This window comes from Lagenorhynchus albirostris, chromosome 3 (genome assembly GCF_949774975.1).
Source record: "Lagenorhynchus albirostris chromosome 3, mLagAlb1.1, whole genome shotgun sequence".
Lineage (NCBI taxonomy): Eukaryota > Metazoa > Chordata > Mammalia > Artiodactyla > Delphinidae > Lagenorhynchus > Lagenorhynchus albirostris.
This window is the reverse complement of record NC_083097.1, coordinates 35,323,906-35,346,662: the sequence shown is the minus strand read 5'-3', so window position 1 is coordinate 35,346,662 and position 22,757 is coordinate 35,323,906. Positions and strand designations below refer to the sequence as shown.

At 41.1% G+C, this 22,757-nt stretch overlaps 1 protein-coding gene across 4 annotated transcripts in view; it reads right to left on the bottom strand.

Moving 5' to 3' along the window:
• The window catches only part of GHR (growth hormone receptor), a 274,648-nt gene that overhangs the window by 59,787 nt on the left and 192,104 nt on the right, over positions 1–22,757 (bottom strand). For all 4 annotated transcript variants that reach the window (XM_060142904.1, XM_060142906.1, XM_060142905.1 and 1 more), the window contains one exon: positions 18,756–18,821. In XM_060142904.1, the coding sequence (XP_059998887.1) occupies positions 18,756–18,821 (66 nt within the window). The remainder of the gene's footprint in view (positions 1–18,755; positions 18,822–22,757) is intronic.

Sequence of the window (22,757 nt, the reverse complement as noted above, 5' to 3'; positions counted from 1 at the left end):
TAATATGCTTCTCTGAACAACAGCTTCAGATACTGAGAAGCCAAAAAAGAAAATAAAGCCCCAAAACCCCAATATGAGAAAGTATGGGAGACATGATTCCCAGTCTGGTTACCACAGTGACTCCTCGTTTGAAAATCTAGGATGGGCAAGGGAATGGAGGTTAGCATGCTGGCGGCCACTGTGGGGTCTCAGGATGCCCTCAGTTGATCCGCCTTGTGGCAGGACATCCCCATGCACCTCAAGTCAGTTTGCAGGACTGACATCGTGGCTCTGAGCCTGTAAGATAATGACTCACCTAAGCACAGGGAACTTCTGTCCTGCAGGACCATCCATTCCTTTATGGATGAAAGAGTGGATGGATATTTCATTCATATCCACTACGGGCTAGTTCCAGGTGCTAAGTACACAGCAAGGAACAGAAATCTCTGTTCTCTTGGAACTCTAATGTATTTTAGATCTGTCTTTTGCTTATTTACCCAGATGAATAAAAAGAAAGCTTTTACTTTTTTTATTTCATTGACCTATAGTTGATTTAAAAAATTGTATTAGTTTCAGGTGTACAGCAAAGTGATTCAGTTATACATATATATATATATGTATATATATACACATGTATACACACATATGTATATTCTTTTTTCAGATTACAAGATATTGATTATAGCTCCCTATGCTATACAGTAAATCCTTGTTGTTTATTTTACACGTAGTGGTGTGTATCTCTTAATCCCATACTCCTAATTTATCCCTCCACCCCCCCTTCCCCTTTGGTAACCATAAGTTTGTTTTCTATGTTTGTGAGTCTGTTTTTGTTTTGTAAGTAGATTCGTTTGTATTATTTTTTAGATTACACATATAAGTGATATCACATAATATTTGTCTTTCTCTGTCTGAGACTTCATTTAGTATGATAATCTCTTCGTTCACCCATGTTGTTGCAAACTGCAATATTTCATTCTTTTTTATGGCTGAGGAATATATTGTGTGCGCGCGCACACGCACATGCACGCACACACGCGCGCACACACACACACACACACACATCTTCTTTATCCATTCATCTGTTGATGGACACTTAGATGGCTTCCATGTCTTGGCTATTGTAAACAGTGCTGCTATGATCACTGGCGTGCATGTATCAGAAAGCTTTTACTTTTACTGTGGGTGATGCAGACTCACCCATATTAGCTTGCATGACAAAATGCCAGTCCACTATAGACTGAAAGCCACCATTTTCTTGACATATGGGCATGTATTCGGTCTGGCAAAGAGAGAAATGATAAATGAGTGGAACAGCCTAGGGTTAGATGTGCTGGGTTCATTTGTAATCAGCTAAGAGAGAACACCCTCCAGCTCTCTGACATTGATGGGGTAGAGATTGATACTTCATCTCCAGTACACCTCTCACTGGCTTGCCTAAAGCCTCTGGTTGAAAATGTTTCATAGAACCTTGACATTCTTTGACTTTTCCTGCTCCATGGAACCTTAGGTGCAGGAGGAGTAGACGATAACATTGTGGGAAACCATAAAGGATGGCTTGGTGGGAAGACATGTCTAGGTACGTGTCTCATGTTTATATTTTAGGAATTACTTCTCAGGTGTACGGGGTTTCCTTTTCTTTTTAGAGCAAGCTAAATTATGAACCAATTTTGATAGCTTTTAGGCCAACAAGCAGATGCCTATGGTGCAAATGATTCCTCTCCTGGGTTCTGAGACATCCAACGGCTGAGCCCAAGCCTCTTAGAAATAGTCAGCAACACTAAGGGAACTGAACAGTCTTTGAAATGAAATTCCATTATTTCTGGTTATCACTTAGATTTCCTTCTATTTATATGGGCTTGAATGACTATGCTACCTGCAGTGCTCTCAGCCTCTAAGCCCCTGACCTAGGACAGCAGGGCAGGAGTGGAGAGGAAGTAGGCCGAGTGGCATGGACAAGGACAGGGGTGGCCATATTGCCAACATTTCCTGTAGGCTTGAAAACGGCAAGCCTTAAAGTTGGACCTTCAAGAACAGATAGCTGGAAAGTAGAAATAAGAAAAAGCCTGCATTTAGAAAATTGCAGCTAACTGGTTCCCTCTTCTGTCCTCTCTTTTTGGTTTGTGATTTAATCAAAAGCCTATTGATTATCTTTCTTTCTTTCTTGTTTTAGGAGCGGTAAGAGGCTAATTCAAGGCGGCAGAATGTAAATACTCCATTGTCACATCATCTTGGAATCTCTACAGGGACACAGCACTGTTCACTATAATGTGACTTCAGTTCTAGGAAATTGCTTGCACCAACATTAGACCTATAGCAGAGCTTGTGTGCAAGCAAATTCATCATGGTAGGTAACAGCAGCAATGAAATCTTCAGCCCAAATTGAGTTCAAATATGACCTAGAGCCATAGTCTTAAATTCTAGACAAGGTGTTTTCCTTGCCACTTGAAAACAGGGTATCATCTTTCAACATGAACCGTTCAGGACCACACACTTCAACACAACGCATGTCTGGTTAGCTAGAACTCCACATTTTCTGGTTTTCCCATAGCAATTTTCTAAACTAATGTGTTCACATAAAGACTTTTCCACTTTTCATAGATGGAATTCTGGTCACCGGTAAAGCTAATTCATGGTTTCCATTGGGGATGTGAATTGTGTTTTCTTGGGGGTGGGGATTGAGATCATCTGTTGATGATGGATCACTCTACATTTATTATGGAATTTGCAAATACACACAAAAACAGACAGCACAGTTTAATGAACCACTATACTTTCCCCACCCAGCTTCAACAATTATCAGCATTTGACCTATCCTGTTTTGTATTTTCTTAACCTATTTTTTTTTAATCATCTGCTTTTACCCGTAACTACCTACATATGTATATTTAAAAGCTAAGGACTCTCTCATTTAAAACAAGAATCCAATATCACACCTAATAAATTAATAATGATCCCTAAATATCATCTAATATCCAGTCTATGCTCAAATTTCCCAAAATGTCTCAAAAATTTTCTTTTGGCTATTTGTTTGAATCAGGATACAAACTAGGTCCATGCAATGTCTCAAGTCTGTCCAAATCCATGATACTTCCTTTCTCTTTTTTTAAATTACATCATTGTTTTGGTTGAAGATAGTTTCCTTTAGCTTACTGAATTCTTAAAGAGTGATTTAAAATATCCCTCTTGACCTGTTATTTCCTATAAACTGGCATTAGATCCAGAGGCTTAATTTGATTCTGTTCTCCTCTCATGGAAAGAATCTGTCACGGGTAGCTGTGAACTCCTGTATTAGGGACATATTATGTCATATGATGACAAGACTGATCTGTGTTCAAAATGCTGTCAGCCTGATTCACCTAGAATACAGCATACCTACATACTTTTATCATTCACTGATGATCTTGTCTAAATCACTATGTCATTAGGGCTTCTAAACTGGGGATTTCTCTAATCCTGCCATTTCATCTGCATTTATTAGCTAAGTATGTCTGTATAAAGAACAATAACAAGCAAACAACTTTCCTTCACCCTGAAATGCAATTCATACAAAAATTCAAGGTAATTGCTTGATTATTTCCCTGATGTATCAGTTTTTATAATAATGAGTAGAGGTCCTAGTAACCTCCAAAGGTGACCATTTTTTAAAAAGTATCATTATGAACTTACTGATGCCATTCATGTTTTGATGTCATTTTTAAGGGACTGTAATGATAAGATAGAAATGATGAAGTAATTTCGTCTTTTTTCAGCTATTCTGAGCTTTTTTCAGAAAAAAAAAAGCATACTGTGTAATCTTGGCTACCTTTCCCCTTTCCATTCCCCTCTTCTCCACTCTATCACCCTACTATTTTGCCAGGCTCCTTCCATAAAAATGGCTGAAAGCAAGATTCAAGACTAGATGACTTCTAAAAATCCATGCACATATACCAATTGTCTAGGGAAACCCCTTTGTATATTTAACGAAGGATTCACACATACTCGGGGAAGGGTCAATACAGACATCAATAATCTAAATGTTTGAACGCTGTGGTAGACTCACGTGCTAGACCCAGGCCATGCCCTCAGCATTGAGCACAGCTGCAGAAGTGCCACAATCACTAGCCACCTGTGCTCCTTTGAACACTAGTGGCCACTGGGGTAGCAATAGGTAATCCCTTGAAAAGAAGTTCCTGGTCAACTATTTTCAGAAAGTGCTGTGGTTCTTTTATTTCTCTTGGATATTCACAATGCACCCAAACAGATTAGAGACTCTGAGTGGTTCTGTGATAAAGAAGCCTGTTTAACTTTGCATGTTCCCGCATTTCCCAAGCACTGGAGACATGGTAGGCTAAAAAGTTAAGGTCAGCGTTCTTTGCAGGGGTGTGTGAAGAATATTTGTGGAGGAAATTAAAAAAAAAAACTTATGTACAACTATTTCATATAAAATAAACAATAAGGTCCTACTGTATAGCACAGGGAACTATATTCAATATCTTGTAATAACCTATAGTGGAAAAGAATCTGAAAAAGAATAACTCTCTATTTCTCTATCTATCTATCTATCATCTATCTCTGAATCACTTTGCTACACCAGAAACTAACACAATATTATAAATCAACCATACTTCAATTTAAAAAATACATCTCTGTAGTGGGTTAACTTATATTCTCCAAATATATGCCCAAGTCCTAACCTCTGGTACCTCTGAATGTGCCCTTAGTTGAAAAAAGGTCTTTGCAGATGTAATTAAGGTAAGGATCTCAAGATGAGGTTATCCTGGATTAGGGCTCTAAAGTCAATGATGGGTGTCCTTATAAGAGAAAGAAAAAAGAAAGGAAGAACAGACATAGAGACACAGGGAGAAGGCAATGTGAAAATGGAGATAGGGACTGAAGTGTTAAATCTACAAACCAAGGAACACCAACGATTGCTAGCAGTTTCCAGAAGCTAGGAGAGAAACAGGAACAAGTTCTCTCTCAGAGCATCCAGAAGGAATCAACACTAACGTCACCTTGATTTTTGACTTCTGGCTTCCATAACTGTGATAGATTAAATTTCTGTTGTTTTAAGCCTCTAGGATTATGGTAAATTGCTACATAGCAGTCCTAGGAAATGAATACAATATGCCTGAATCAATGAAGACTGATTCAGTAGATCTGAGGTAGATGGCATTTATATTTATTGAAAATGTCCACAGATGATTCTGATGGGCATATACACCAAGAGCCACCACTTTAGGATCCTTGGGGTTGACCTGGTTATATTGACATCCTATAGGATTTAGCCTCTTGCTGTGACTCTGGATGGACCAATAAAGCCTCCTGCCCTTTACCTCCAAGTCTGTTTTTCAGAGAAAGTAGTCCTAAAGAAAATGTTTTTGCGTTATCCCTTAAGTAGTAATTGGAAATAGTTTTTTATAGGTGGTGACGATGGTCAAGGCTATGTGAGTAGAAGGAAGTAATTATGGGTTCAAAGGGAAGAGGGGAAAATCAGCACTTGTCAAATTAGCCATATGGATCTCACTTGAAGGGAGCTTTCATTTTGCAGCCTGAACAAGACTGAGCTTCCTTTCTTTTGGTACCTTGAGAAATCTTGGTCTCCTACGACTTCAAATCATTCTAATTCACTTCTAATCTTCTGGACTCAGTTTCCTTCTTTTCCTCAGCTGCCTGAGAAGGCTGCTTCTTTCATCCCCAGCTTCTATTCATCTGAAAACATCTTCTTTCTTTTCCCAATTGTTCTTCTCATTTTAGAGCCTAGACTCCCTGGATGTTTTTGATGTACTTCTTCCCTCTTAGTCTCTGGTTTCTCCAAAAGGAGTGGGGGGGGGGGTCCTATGCTAATGAACTCAGTCTTTGCCTGACACTTTGCCTCACCCTGAATTCCTTCTGTGCTGAGACAAAAGAACCTGAGCTTCAGTAAGTCCTGAAACCAGGCTATCCACATCCTGGTGAAATTCGTTGGGAAGCAAGTTAATATGGACTCTGATTATGCTCCAATGGCTTAAAAAAAAATACAGCCTTCTCTAGAAAACGTAAAGGCACAGTGCTAAGAGTCTGTGCTGATCTGAAGCCCTTTTTTGAAGCAGATGCTACCTTACTAGAACCAATTGAGCAGGATGTAAATTAAGGTCAAAGCTGTCCACATTACACCAGAGACCTCCTGGACCCACAGAATATCAATTGGCAAGAGCTCTCCCAGAGATCTCCGTCTCAACGCTAAGACCCAGCTTGACTCAATGACCAGCAAGCTCCAGGGCTGGACACCCCATGCCAAACAACTAGCAAGACAGGAACACAACCCCACCCATTAGCAGAGAGGATGCCTAAAATCAAATCTAATGACTAATAAATAAGGCACCTGCTCTTAAAAATACCTCCGCAAGGAGAGGTTTGCAAGACAGGCACGAGTTGGTGTATGCTCCTCTGCTCTTCTGGTTTGACAACTTCTCACACTGAGGCTGACTAGACCCTAGGAGGTTACTTACTCATGGTTTAACCAAGATTATCCAGTCGAAAGCTAAATTTGGCAGAAGGTACCAAAGAAAAATTTCAGAACTTTTGCCCTAGCTGGTTCTTCACCCAGGAAGTGGTGAAGTGTGGTGAAGGGGAAGACAGAGGGTAGGGGTGGTGAGGGCAGGATGAGATGGTGAAGGAGGCATTCCTTCACCGTATAAACCTCAAAGCTCCTGACCCAGCTCTAGGAGCCAGTCACAGTTCACCTACAACCCAAGTCAAACAGGCTGTCACAGCCTAGATGTGTACTTAACCACTAGTTAATATATTATTTGTTGCAGCTGTTACACTTGATTTGGAGAGCCTCCTTATAGCCGAACTTCTGAAGCAAAAACAAATTTCAAGTTAGGGACTCCAGGGCCTTATAAATGTATACATATAAAAGAATCCTAGCAATAAAACAGTACTCGATTATTGCCAAATGACTCCCCAGGCACTAAATGTTCTAAAAGCTCAGAGAAGGAAGCTTGGGTCTGAGTTTAGTTCAGTAGGGGGTAAAGTTGCCCTTTGGAAAAGTAGAAAAAGTTTGTTTTAATGGCACACCTTTTAGCTGTCTATACAGCTTCATTGCTTCTATAGCTAAGGACAGTCTTTTTCAGGGGAAAGAGGAAGGAAAGGGAACAACATTCTACTAGGTGCCAAGTACTGTGGTAAACATTTGATCTAATGCTGCCTCAGGACAGCCCTGAGGCAAGACAGTGAAGCAATGAAGTCAGCTTCCAGGCTGCTCCTTCCCCCTCTTGCCCACCACCTCCTCCTTGTGACGTCCATCTTTCTTGCCTGGTACCCATGTCTCATCCTCTGGACATCTGGAGTCTGGCAAGCCTCTCAGTCCCTCCCTTTCAGTAAGTGCTCTCTGCTTCCTCAGCTCTAAAGGGCCAGCCTGACCTATAGTCCAGGTTGATGTGCTTATAGCAGAACATGAAAGCAGGGCTTCTCAAACAGGTATCTTTTGGGATACGAAATTAAGTTGTGTTCTTTTTGCAGAGATAAGTGACAATGAAAAGAAATATCTCCAACATTAAAATTTATTTTTTAAATCAATTTTTCTCAAACTGGCCTGTACAGGCATTCTCTGGAGTCTGTGAGAATTTTACTTCCTTAAAAAATAAATTACTTAAAATAGAGCTACCCTATGATCCAGCAATCCCGCTCCTGGGAATATATCCAGAGAAAACCATAATTCGAGAAGATACATGTACCCCAATCTTCACTGCAGCACTATTTACAATAGCCAGGACATGGAAGCAACCTAAATGTCCATCGACGGAGGAATGGATAAAGAAGATGTGGTACAAATATGCAATGGAATAGTACTCAGCTATAAAAAAGCACAAAATAATGTCATTTGCAATGACATGGATGGACTTAGAGATTGTCATACTGAGTGAAGTAAGTCAGCCAGAGAAAGACAAATATCGTATGATATTGGTTATATGTGGAATCTAAAAAAAATGGTACAAATGAACCTATTTACAAAACAGAAATAGAATCACAGATGTAGAAAACGAACTTATGGTTACCAAGGGGGAAAGGGGGAGGGGAGGGATAAATTGGGAGATTGGGATTGACATAATACATTACTATATATAAAACAGGTAACTAACAAGGACCTACTGTATAGCACAGGGAATTCTACTCAATACTCTGTAATGACCTATATGGAGATAGAATCTAAAAAAGAGTGGATATATGTATATGTATAACTGACTCACTTTGCTGTACAGCAGAAACTAACACAACATTGTAAATCAACTATACTCCAATAAAAATTAATTAAAAAATATACTACTCCAATATGAGATATATTCTACTAGATCCAGAATCCTTCTTGTCCTCCCAGAAAATATACACAGGAGATTAGCTCTGGTGAGTGGGGTGAGGATGTGGGTAGGATGCTTCCAGCAACCCAGGCTACTACTACTTTTTCAGGAGGAGTAATAGCAGTAGCAGCAGCAGCAATAGTAAAAATAATAAAGTATCTAATATTTATTCCTTACCTACTTTGTGCCAGGAATTTCCCTATGTACCTATCTGCTCCTCACAATGACCATTTGAGATAGATGTTAATATCTCCATTGACAAATGGATAAATCAGAGTTCACAGCATGTCAGCCGTATGCCAGGTGCACACACACAGGACCAACTCAGGGTCTCCAGCTCCCCAGACTCCAAAGTGCTCATCCCACAGCCTGGGACACCAACTGAAACCAATAACAGAATTTGCCACAATCACTAGTGGCTGATAAGAACAAACACCTCCAATACTTTTGTAGGAACTTTTTGTCTGCTTTTCCCCACGAGAAAGAAAAATGGCAGAAGAGGAAATGCATCTGCTGCTCTCAGATTCAGGAAACAATTCTCCTCCGTATTGGTCTTAGTGTTGTGGAGAGGATGTCAAACTCAAACACCATGAAATCTAAGCTAACGCCTCCCCCTCCACTTCCCTTCTGCATTTGCTCTCAAGTCATTCCTGGAACTCATGTGGCATTCATTTAACCAATAGTAAGCCCCCATTTTGTATCAGGCCATGTTTCTGTTGTGGAGGAAAGGAGCAGAGCATATAAAGATGAGGGAAGACCTTCCCTCTGAGAACTTATAACTGAAGGGAAGCTACCATATGTACACAAGCCACTTGACTTCAGTGCAAAAGATGCACAACTTCAAACGCTTTTGGAATTCAGAAAAAGAAGAGCTTCTGTCGCAGTAAGGATGCTATCCAGGTGTTTCTCCATTTCTCCGGGGTTTGCTTGGCAGGAGCTTCGCAGTGACAGGTGCACAGACCCACTCCTGCAAATATTTGCTCTCCAATGAATCCAAATTTGTAGTGTTAAAATTCTATTTACTAAGGAATATTAAGTGAGAAAAAAGAAGAGCTAAAGGCTGCTTTTCCATAACATATGAAAATGAAAATATAACCTGTAGCAGTAAAGACATGAATGTTACTTGAGAACATGTTGAGGACACACAAAGGCCATTCATCTGAACGGTAACATCTACTACAATGTTGTGAGGTTTCTGGTTTACGAGTCTTTCACGGTGCACAATTTCCTAAAAGGAGAGTCTTCCGTCTGTATTCTTCAGCATGAATTCAGTGGCAGCAGTCGGTTTATGGACGATCCACAAACCTGTAAAGTCAAGTCTGCCCTCAAACTGGAGCTGTGTGTTACACCGAATGTAACTCTTCAGATAAATATTATGTGATAATGATGACATATCTCAGACAGTTCATTTGCAAATTATTGCCCATTCAATCCATCACCAAGCAATTACAGATGCTCAGCTTTCATTTGGTGGAATACCAATAATAATAAAAATGTACAAGTCCACACCGATCAGCAGATACTGTTAATCTTACTTTGCAATAGAGTGTATTTCAGAAGAGTTGACTGTGAAGGAAATTCATAAAGTGAATCCTGAATTCTCATTTATGTCAGTTACCAACTGAAAATAATTTTCTATAGGAGATTAAAAGACAACAACCAATACAAACATGATGACTAGTTCCATAAAATACCTTTTTATAGAAACAATCTTTTTCTGTTTATAACAGGGGTTGACATACTTTTTCTTCAAGGGCCAGACAGTAAATATTTCAGGCTTGTGGACCTATGTTTTAGCTACCCAACTCTGACATTGTATCCCCAAAAGAGCCATAAACAATCTGAAACAAATAGATCTGGCTGTGTTGCAATAAAACTTTACTTACAAAACGACTGAGGACAATAGTTTGCCAACCCCTGGTTCAAATAATTGTTGACCTTAAAAAAAAGTAGCTGATTTTGTATCATATATTGTGAATTACATGCAAATCAATTTCCTATAAACTATATATATTTAAAAGCCCTTTGAAAGTTGTATAACCTATTTTCTAAATGATAAGTTCTTTATTTAGTAATTCGTCATCTCTTATTTTTGGTTTAAATATATATTGCATATATTTGCCATAAGGTACTCTATTATTTGAACTTCTACTCAATGGTACCTATGTTTGAATTCCATAAATCTTTTTATAAATATAGTGTGTAGTCTGCTTTCTCAGTGCATAGATTAATCTGTATTAAAATCAGGGCCCACCTGTATGATGAATTCAAGGTTTTTTCCTTAGTGCAAAAGTGCCCATTATCTGAAAAATTGTGCATCACACGTTGGAGCTGGTATGAACAAAGGCCTTTCTGGAATGACAGAGCCTAGGCCTTTCTGGAATGACAGAGCCCAGCCTCTGTCTCTCCCTAGAGAGGCTTCTGTGCACAGAAGCCAGAGGTCTCTTGAGAGCAGTGATTACAGAGTTGGTTTGGAAGCTGTAGAACTAAGCAAGTCGTCAGGGCTGCAGTCTGGAACTCAAAGGTCACAGTCAACTTTGGGATGCTTTAACTTTCCAGTCACTAAAAAGAGTTCACTACCCACTGGGGTCACCTAGGGTGAAAGAATGTTTGTCTTGGATTTCACCCCTGAAAAATGTGTGTTATGCTTTGGAAGAGAAACCATACTAGGAATGGGTATGTAGAGTACACACAGGCCCACTGGAATTTTAGAGAGATGCTTAATCATCCTCAGACTTCAAAAAAAAAATGTGACTTCTACAGTCGAGGCTTTCCGAGGCATATGCCCACAGATTTCTAACTCTTTTCCTACTGTTTGGGTTCCAGAATAAACAGACAACCTTGATATATGTTGACAATCAGAAAGGACCTGCAGGGGCTTGAGGAGGCTGACCTGGAGCTGTGGTTTCACTCCTCCTCTAGACGTTCACTAACGCTGGTCTGAGCGCATGCACAGAGAACAGGTCTCTCGTAAACTCAGTGGGAAATATCTACTCACCACTGATTATGGCTCAGCAAATTGCTGGCAGTTGAGGAGGATAAAAAAGTCAAGACCTAATATTTATCTTACAAAGAATCCTTACCTCCCAACAATTATATGTGAAAGCAGGGAGTGTATAATGAAGCACTACCACTGGGAAACTAATAGCAGGCATTATCTGAGTATTTCAGCCTGGAAAAAGTCACTGTCAAGTCCCTATTTTGAGATAACTGAACACTGTTATTTGAATTCTCAATAACATGCATTATCTACGCTTTATTTTGCTCGTCTAGGAGCAGATACAAAGCATCGCATGGACGGTACCTTCTCTACTCTCTTGTTGGTCTGTCAAAGAGACTTGGGAAAGCTGTTTTGTCTCTACCTCCGTTTCTTCTTCTATAAAGTGCATAAGTCTACCGGCCTCCCTCCAACCTCAGAGAAGCAAGGAAGGGGGATAAAGAGCCTTTGCAGGATGCTTGGCATTATCAGGATATCAGTGCTGTCTGTGAGTCAGGATGGGCTACCACTAGTTTGGGTGCAAGAGGGAGCCAACATAAACACCGTTTCCTTAAAAGGGATCATAATAATCTGTGTTTACTTACTGAATCATTTGCTGAGTTGTTTATAAACAGCAGACTGTAAAGAATTCAATGTCAGCTTCGATGTCAGAGTCCAATGCTGCTCTCTAATGCGTGTCCAAAGCTCAAGTTCTTTGTAACCAAGAAAGGCTGCACATTCTCTCTGAGATACAGTTCCTGCACGGACACACTTCCCTTATGTTGTGTTTCTTTTAAGTGTACTGTCAGCTTGTGCTTATTGCAGCTGTATTGTCAGTTAATAAGCCCTTAAGGTTGAAACTATCTGATGAAAAAGAATGATTAAAGCTGAGAGGGTCATTCGGCTCTTACAGGGGCAGGGATGGGTCACAGGCAGGAGAGGGGCTGCTATTCCCTCGGTAGCTGAAGTGCCCACAGGATAGCACAGCGATGACACAGAAACATCCTGGGACACACCCCAAGACTAGACCATGACACTGGTCCCATGACCTGAAGCTAAGGTTCTGTGGAAGGCTTTTGGGGAAGACTGTAAGTCTATTAGTAATGGACGAGAGAAATGTCTCCTCCTGCATATTTTAATTTCTCTCCTTTCATAAATGATTGCCGGAGGACGTAAGGGTACTCTATGGTAGCCAAAGAATACTTAAGATACCGGGGGGAAAACTTGGCTTCTATTTTTTGAATTTTTTTCGTGTGCATGCAAAATCCACTGACTGTTTGTTAAACACTCGGCATTTGCCAGGCCCTTACCAGGTACTGTAAGATACAAGGATGTAAAAGACGTAGCCCTTACCCTTAGGAATAGTACAGTCTATTAGAGGGAATAGAAAGCACATGAGTCTCCATTAGGTTGAAACAAATGACATAATGATATGATGGTCCAAAATAGAGCTGAATATGGGAAATTTCATACAGTTCAATTCTAATTCTTGTTGGAATATAAATAAGAGCCCCAAGAGAATACAATAAACACCATGGGACCAGGTACTATCCTAACTACTTTAAATGTATCAACACTTGTAATTCTCACCACAATTTTATGAGGTAGGTACTATTAGCATCTTTATTTTAGAAGTAAAACAAAACAAAACAGAACTAGGTACAGAGAGGTCATGAAACTTAGGTAAGATCAGGCAGGAAGTAAGTAATAGAACTGGGACTTGAACCAAAGCTGTCTTGCTGCAGAGGCTGAGTTCTTCAAGTACTGTGCTATATACTACCTCTCCTAGAGAGGGAGAAAGAAAGGGTTTCAGAGATTCTAAGATGGAAGTGTGCATTCTCTTGGGGGAACTGGGAAAACCTTTGTGGATAAGGCGATATTTGAAGTATGCCTTAAAGACAAAATCCTTGAAGGACTGTTCCCACCTGGGAGGTAAGAAGAGGGAATTTCTGACAAAGGGGTCATTATGAATGGCTATGATGAAGCAAGAATTCAGGGGACACAAACATGGGTGTACATAGTTCATAAGCGAGATGAGGCTATGTTGTGGGCCTTCTTAAATGCCAGAGAGATGAGTTTATTCATAATTTAGGAAACAGTGGGGCGCTACTGAAGACGATGGGGCAGAAGAATCACTGGATCAAAGGTAGACAAGAATGAATGTGGAAGCAGAGGGTAGGATGGCTGGGGACAGGGAAAAAATAGGAGGTAGGAAAGAAAAATTAGGAGGCTAGGACAGGAGTCCAGCTAAGAATGTACAGTAAGGACCCCAACAAGCAAAATGACAGTTACTGTATTAAATTTTTGTCTCCTATAAGTGTCTTTATTGAAAAGTAACTCACCATTGTAAAGGAAGTTGTTGAACTTATAAAAATTGAAGCAATCCATTTCTGTGCCCATCTAATATGATAATCTTTTGGGATTCTTTCAAAACTGCATTCTGACCTCAGTCATGGATGTTTATGTTCAGGACGCCTGTTTTCATAAAATCTTGGACAAATTTATGCTCCAGATGCCAGTCAATGAAACTTCAGTAGTTTTCTCCAGTTGGATATTCATTTTATTTTGAGGTGGAAATGCCACTGATCACACAATTGACACTTTCATAGTAATACGTGACAAATTCAGTGAAAAGGTGTGGCTTTAATAAAGACAGGAAAAATCCCCCTCAGAACGATGTGCAATCTTTTAATAATTTCTCTGTGTGTTTAATAAGTCTTAAGTATTTGGCCCATACGATCATCAAATCCTCTGCCAAAAACCAACTGTGAGAGAGAAATGAAATTACTGGAAAAACACAAAGCACATGGGACCACAGCAGCCTAACTCGGGAGTCTGCCTTCTTCAGGAGCACTAACAACGTTTTGCTTTTCTCTAGAAGATTCTAACCATCCTCATCACTCTCTCCCACAACTAAAAGCAGCTTTCTTTGTAGGCAGTTTGCACCGTGACTTCTTTAAAGTATACAAAGATGCCTACCACTTTAAAACCGTAAACTCCGTCAATATCCTTCTCATCCTCTATGTGGGTTTTTGCTCACATTTATGCCTCTGCATAGGTGAAGTATGCTGCTACCCACGTGCATGGGCTAAAAAGTCCTCATGGGACTTTTAAAAATAGCTCTTTGTTTCCAGAAAATATTTCTCAAGCCTGTACTCTGCAGAAGGTATGTTAGTATGTGCCCATTACCACACAAACACCTATTCACATGGATTAGGTCCACGCAGAAAGCAAAGCCTTGAGGGCTTAGAAGCTGAGACAGATACTTTTTGGTGAGCAAGAGAAGGAAGAGATGAACGCAATGGGCAATTCTTTAAGTGGCGCATGGCATGGGTTAATCTTAGCTGGTCCGGTTTGACCGCGTGCTTTTTTTCCAGAGTTACTGATGCTTGGCAATGCTATGTATAGACTGTGTTAGCTAAAGATAAGTGATGTGCTGTAGTCATGGGTCCCTGAGTTGTTTCAGGGCAGAATATGTCAGCTTGTCAATGCTGCTTAGCAATATAATTAAATTTATGATTTGCACCTAAATTCAGTGGAACTGGGGGCTGATGGTAAGGCTGTCCACATAGCTAGGGTGCGCCTACATGATGAGCTCACTCTAGGAAACTCCATCACGAGCAGACTTTGGGCTTCCTGGTACCAAGGTGCTTGGCAGGCACACAGGTAGTGGTTCCAGACCTGGAGACACAGGGTGTCTGGTGTGACTGTGCAGTGAGAGGACGAAGGGGCCTCCAGACCCCGGTCAGTGCACTCCCCTCATCTGCTGTTGCCCTAGTGTATCCTTTGCCTGTAAGGAAGCTATCCTCTGAGTATAAACCATTTGATTCCTGTGAGTCCTTTTAGCAACACTGAAGGTGATTAATGGGCAATTAACACAGGTGGCGAGATCTCTTCCTCCATGAATGCCCCCCCCTCCACCCCCCGCCCCTGAGATCCAAGAGGCTCCACGATAACAAGGGGGGCTGGTGGGAATTGTCAAGAGTGCTGAAGGGTGGGTAGCCAGGGAGCTATTAAGGATACTTCCATTTAGTTAATTTATTTGCAATATCATTTATTACTTACAATGTTCAAGGTACCATTTGAGGTACTGTGAGTTATACAACTCTGAATAAGACACAGCTGTTCATAATCCAGATGGGGAGATAAGAGAAATACGCAAATAACTACACTCCAAAGCAGCGTGTAATATATCCCCTCAGAGTGATACGAAACCGTGTGACCTCTCAAAGACACACACAGAGGAGGGAGGAACTGCTTCAGGCCAAGGGTCAACGTGTTCTGGCTGAACCTTCAAGTATGGGCAGGATTTATATTTCCAGAATGCTGGGTGAGGCGGAAGGATGATAGTTCTGGAAGATGGGTCGGCACGAGCAGAGTCCCAGAGGAGGGAAAACATAGTGGTCCTGGGGAGTAGTGGGTAGTCTAGACTTACAAGCTGGGGTCAGGTGACAGATGGTGGATTTGAGTGTCTTGGGATAGGATTGCAGTTTAAAATTTAGGCAGTGGGGAAGGTACTAAAGATAGTTAGGGTTATTTAGAACAGAGGGATATGTTGGATTCTGAAAATCGTTATTGGCAGAGGAAGATGGATACAAGGAAGGAGAGACGGGGTAGCGTGTGGAAGGAGAGAGGAGCGAGACAGCTACTGAAGGGTTATTGTGATAGCCCAAGCGTAGAGTAAAGGTGGCCTGCAGAAGGGTGGTGGCCTTTATTTACGTTTGGACAGTTCTGTCTAGGATTCACTCTGGGAGGGTTTATTTATTTTTCTTCCACAAGGTTTTGCTTTGAATCTGAGAATTCAGAAAAGTGCACATAGGAAATGTATACATTACAATTGTGAACTGACAGTTCTTGAACACTAGCTTTTTGTGTAAAACTATCCCCTTAGGGGGAATATGACCTCCCTGAGGTCAGGACAATATCTTACACATTTCTTTCTTCCTCAAGGTGTAGAGCTAGCTAGTGCTGGGTGCATGGCAGGGAGTTAAACATTTGTGATACAGTGACTGTGTCCACAGTGACACAGTGAGGATACGGGAGCCCTAGGGTCTGTTGCATCTCAGTGAGATGCTTGGATGATAAAGGTGGCCATGTGTCCTAGTGAGTGCACTGTGGAAGGTGCCTAGTGATACAGACATATCCGTTGACGTGGGGTACTTTATCCAATCAGTCCTGAGACAGAGGGCATGTAACTTCAGATAAGGAGAAGCTGGAAGGATAGGATTCTTCCTTGCGTGGGGAGCTCAGTGTCTGTGTGACGTGCCACAGATGAAGGGTAATAGCTATTATTCTTGTTTATCACAAGGACAGAAGATCAACATATGCCAAGTGACTGGCAGCAATTTCAACACATCTGCCATACTCAGAGGTTGTATTCCAACAAGGCCCACAGCTTACGGTCCTCAGACCCCATGACTTGACAAAGACAATGGCTTGGGGAAATCTTACCACCACTTTGGGGGCAAGAGAAGGGCAGTGTATTGTGGTTGTGTGTTGGGGAGGGTTCCAGTGTGGGATGGAGCACGCACCATTAGTAAACCATTCTTAACTGATTCCTTCTTATTTCCTTACAGAAAGCAGCAATAAGTCACATCATCTGCTGAGTGAAGGCTTTGGAATATACTGGCTGGGATAACCCAAACATAAGCAACAGCTAGTCTTTCTACAACCCCTCACATTAATTAGGGAGCAGATTAACAGGTCAGATGATTCTAAAACAGGAGGGTCGTAGAGTCTGCGGTCTGCCACAACTGATGAATTGATGACGTTTGTTAAAAACAGCACCAACCCTCCTTTTCAGTCACCTCCAAGAAAAATGATATTTACATCGCCTATTAGAAAAGGACCCTGCAATTTAGTCACAAAACCCCAATTATAGTTTCATGATGCCGTTATGATCCCTGAAACAGCAATGGCTTAAACACAGTCAGGTACACTAACCTCCCTTCCTTTATTTTGTAATGTGGACTCGAGCACATACTTCAACTGAGGAAAAGAAAATCCATCCTTAGAATTTAATTGAAGGTGCCTACTATGTGATCACGTTTTTTTTTTTAGGTCACACGAGGGATTTAGAAGAAGCAGAAAACATAGGCTTTGCCTTAATTAATTGTGACATAATTAATTTGTGCAGCGCACACAACTCATTGAGTCCTGCACATGGTATGAACACATGTATGAAGATGTTGTGAGGTAATGCTATCACGGAGCAGTGGACAGAATTTCAGAGCCCAAGGCGATTTGGTTGAAGGGACAAATTTGACTGTCTGGTAATGTGATCACTAGGTAAAGAAATATCTCAAAATAATAATGACAATACAATACAGGACTTATAAGACAAAAATGCAGATTCCTAAACTCAGTAAACTAACTGTTGGCCCACAATAAGTTATTTTATGTCTTTTTTTCTTTGCATTAATTTGGGCTTACTTAACCTCTAAGGATAAGCTTATTAGAAAAATAAAGAAGCATTCTTTTTTTCCAAAGAGGAAATGCAGGTGGCTAACAGGCCCATGAAACATTGCTCAACACTGAAAATCATCAGGCAAATACAAATCAAAACCACAATGAGATCTCACCTCACACCTGGCAGAATAGCTAACATCAAAAAGAACACAAATAACAAATGTTGGCGAGGATGTTGATCAAAGGGGATCCTCATACACTTTGGGTGAGAAGGTAAATTGGTGCAACCACTGTGGAAAACAGTATGGAGATTTCTCAAAAAACTAGAAATAGGACTACCATATGACCCAGCAATTCCACTCCTGGGTACAAACAAAAACACTAATTTGAAACTATATACTCACCCCAATGTTCACAGCAGCATTATTTACAATGGCCAAGGTATGGAAGCGACCTACGTGTCCATCAACAGATGAATGGATAGAGAAGATGTGTTATATGTGCAATGGGATACTACTCAGCCATAAAAAGAATGAAATTTTGCCATTTGCAGCAACATGGATGGACTTGGAGGATATTATGCTAAGTGAAATAAGTCAGACAGAGAAAGACAAATACTGTATGATATCACTTACATGTGGAATCTAAAACAATCAACAAACTAATGAATAAAACAGAAAAGAAGCAGACTCACAGATAATAGAGAATAAACTAGTGGTTACCAGTGGGGAGAGGGAAGGCGGGAGGGGCAAGACAGGGGTAGAGGAAAGAAAGGGTTATTATGGGATTATATGAAATCATTTGCATGAAACTTTTGAAAATTGTAAAGAACTTTGGAATTTAAAGGATCTTTCGTTCAATTAAAAAAAAAGGGAAAAAAAAGAAGCAGCCTTGCAGAAAAGTTGAAAAAGAAATTCTGAAAAAAAAATTTGTTAGTTTGCCTGTGTAATTTCAGTCAGTCATTCATCCAGTTACCATATCCCAAATAAAATAGGGAAAGGACAGTAGCTTGAATTACAGTAAAACCTGGACACTATCGTTGAAGGCAGAAAAGGGAGTGAAATTCTTACTTGTCTCTAGGCCTGGATGAACTCTCTGCAGACTCTGAGACGCTCTGACAAGGATAGCTGGTGTGGCTGGAACAGAAAGAGACGAAAACCATTACCCCTATAAAAAGTGGTCTGATGTGACTTTCTTACAATCTCATTTTCAAATGTCAAAATGTGACCAGGCCCAACCTCACAACAATTCTCTCCTTTTTCTTTCTTTCTTTTTCAAACTAAAATTGCACCTACCCTCTAAAAAGAACTCCTAAATATTCAGAGCAAATGGAAACCTTCTGGGCTTAGCTGCCTCTGGTCTCATGCCTGGACACAGTCAGGAGGATGAAAAATTGCCTTCCTACAACATTTGAGTCCAAACTTAAGTCTTGCTTGTGGAAACAAGGAGGAACATAAATTCTTTTTTAAAAAAAGTATTAAAAACAGTTCAGTCAAAAGCGTTTATTCTTAGAAATAAACATGTGAGCAACCCTGGGAATAGGGAAGGAATGAGGGGAAGTGAGAAGTTGGACAAGAGGGGGACAGAAATTTAGGATGCGAGATGGCAATGAGTCATCTATTATAAAAGCACTTTTAATTTTATTGATACTAGTATTAGGTTGCATTAAAAACAGGAAAAATGGGCTTCCCTGGTGGCGCAGTGGTTGAGAGTCCGCCTGCCGATGCAGGGGACACGGCTTCGTGCCCCGGTCTGGGAGGATCCCACATGCCGCGGAGCGGCTGGGCCCGTGAGCCACGGCTGCTGAGCCTGCGCGTCTGGAGCCTGTGCTCCGCAACGGGAGAGGCCGCAACGGTGAGAGGCCCACGTACCGCAAAAAAATAAACAAGAACAAAAACAGGAAAAATGGAAAATGATCAATGTAGTTATCATTGAACTGTTGAAATGCGTTGAACTGCAAACACCTCAGCTACAAAAGTATTGTAACTGTTATCTGGGCTTGGTGGAGAAGGGGGTGTCTCCAAGATTCCTCCCATCCCATCAGGCTATCCGTGGGTTATTAGAGAGGCAGTTTGGTCCAGGCCCACGACAAACAGAGAGCATTACCTCAAAGCAGCGAAGCTGCTGATGCTTTTGGTCCTCAATAGAAACCCACAGTAACAGCGCTAAGAAATCTTTCTTTGATATGAAAAAAGGAAGAGGAAGAAAATGAAGATGCATGGGCAGTGGAGCTGGCCCACACCCATCTCCCTGAATTTCAGGGAGGGTGAATCCTGTCCATCTGTCCTGATCCACTTCTCAATGTGCTTTTTTACTAACTCCTCCCACCTGGCTAACCACTAGGAAGCAGCTGTCGGGTCTGAAGTTCGGAATATAGAACCTAACAGAGGAAGTTAAGATCCTTTCACTAAATACTGCAGAATTCTAACGCGTGAAAGTTTTTGCAGCCTGGGCATATCAGTGAGAGCATTTTTCCAAGCGAAGTTAGGTTTGGGGGCCTTTGGTGAATTAATATTTTAAATTCTGTGTGACTATTAGCTCTGGAAGGGTTTCTTTTCAGTCTCTCTCTAAATTTTAATATTAACTTCATCTGTAGAAGCTCATTTACTCCCAAATACAATAAAGAATTACGACAGAAAGCAAATGGAATACACGTTTCCCTAGAGGAGATAATGTACTACACATTGATTTTAACATGACCAGAAAGGAAAACTGCATTTTATGAAAATCCCCTCAAGTCTACTCACTGTCTTGATAGCCTTAGTCTTTATTATTACCATTGTCTAGACCCCAACCCCTGCCTTTAATTCCTTGCTACAAATCAGAGAACACTTTATTACCCCTTGCACTAAATTGGGCACCAGAATGTTATTTTTGGTCAAGGTTTGGCAAGTTTGTATAACTTCCAACTGTGAATGACCTATTTCACTGAAAACTATATATGACTTGAGAAAGTCCTGATAGCTCAAAAAAAGAGGAAAATTAAGTTAATCATGGGATGACACGCAATCATGTGTGTTATTTTTGTCAAAATTATCCAGCAAGTTTGTCTCAATTTTCAGCTTGAAAGTGAGTAAACAGACACCAGTTTCCAGGCTCAGATCAGCAGGAAAGTTGACGAATTTCTCCAGAATGACGACTGATATGGAATGTGGGCATCAGTTATGAGGCCCCAAGGAGCCCACAGAGCCAAACCTCAGGCCCAGAAATGCTTGGGGAGCACTGGCCACCCTTGACTCTTCCCAAACCAGGATTTTGCTTTCTTTGCAGACAGACGTCTGGTGCTTTCCTCCTTATGGTGTATTTGGTAACACTTGCATGAAGCAGAAAGTCTTACTCAGCTAACACCCTCCACAGTATGTGATGAATCGAGGCATGAAAGGAACAAACGGCATTCTTGGGGAAGACCCACAGGTTTATGCCAGTGCCCAGAGGGTGCTGATTACAAATCGAGCACAATGAGGAAAACTGTGCCATCTTAGCAAATGGAGACGTCACCCTCAGTTGTCAATTTTAGTGTCCCAGCTGTCCTCACTGTCTAGAAGTGCCGAGCGATGGAGGAAAACAAATGAAGGGTGATAATAAGCAGAGCATCACGGCTCCAGTATATCCTATAGGAGCTTTTAAATGCTGGGCATTATACAATGAATTAGCTACAGCCCCTGGCCTTGGTGAGCCCACTATTTCCGGGCAGGGATCTATAAATGAAGGAGTGGTCAGCATCGGAGGGGCAATGTGGTAGCCCTTAACGAGTCTGGACAAGCTCCCTGGGGAAGGTGACCCCTTGGACAGGCGCTGAATTTGGGATAAATAAGAAATGAAAAGGAAAGGAAAGGGCAGTTGGAGCCAAGGCAAGCACTGCATAAAGACAGAGATAAGACACAACCTAGGCATGTGAAGAGCCATGATCTGTAGGGAGCGGGCGGAGCAGAGCTGACCTAGGATGTGTGGAGAGGTCAAGGGCACATTGGGAATGGTCTTTCCAAAGAACTTAATTGTGGGACTTCCCTGGTGGTCCAGAGGTTAAGAATCCACGCTTCCACTGCAGGGGGCACGGGTTTGATCCCTGGTTCTGGAACTAAGATCTTGCATGCTGCAGCCAAACATAAATAAATAAAGCAATAAAGAACTGAACTGTGATCCTGCAAACACTGGAGAACTAGTACGTTGCAGTGCCTTGAGGCGGAGCTTCTCACGGCGGACCTGCCTAAGAATGAACTGCAATCTATCCTCTCCTACTTATGTCCAGCCTTGTGCTCAGCTTCCCAACTATGGTACACAATTGGACCTCAGTTTCTGTCTGTAAAATGGGGACAGTTGCAGTATCTACACATGTGAGGTTTAAGTCAGTTAATACATGCAATATATTAAATATGCAATATAATAAGTGCTTGGTAAATGTTAGATATTCTTCTTGTTATTATTATTGTCACTTATTATTGCTACCACTACCCTGAAAGTAAGAGCCCATCTTTTCCAACAAAGAATTTGACAATGTTTTTACACTAGACTTTGTGAGCTTAGGGCTTTGCACATGAGGACAGGATGCTGCCCTAAGCCCAGCATCTACTCCGGTCCTCCTGCACAGGCTGGATGCAGGCAGTGGGACTTTGGGGAAGTAGGGTCAGTGGCATCGGGGATGGTAATCTGCCTGGGACTAAATGCCATCAATTCCAGTTCTTGTAAATTGGTGAATTCCCTATTATATCAGTAAGAAAGCTAGTATGGGAGAATCAATGTTCTGGTGAGTACTGTAACTTACCAGTTGTGCAGCAATGGCATTAGAACCAGCCACGAATAGACAGTGCAAACACAAGTAGGTAAACCAAGATACTGCATATGGCAACAATTTTACATGACAGGAGATAACGTAAAGGGCCTCACAGGGCATCTGCCATAAAATAAGCATTGGTTAATGTCAGCTATTGTTATCATTATTAGCTTATGGTTACTCTAATGATAATGATGATGTAACTATCATGAAATCTCTATTTCAAGACTTCCTCTGATTGCCGTAATCATTTTACAGTATATACATGTATCAAATCATTGTGTTGTACACAAACTTGCAC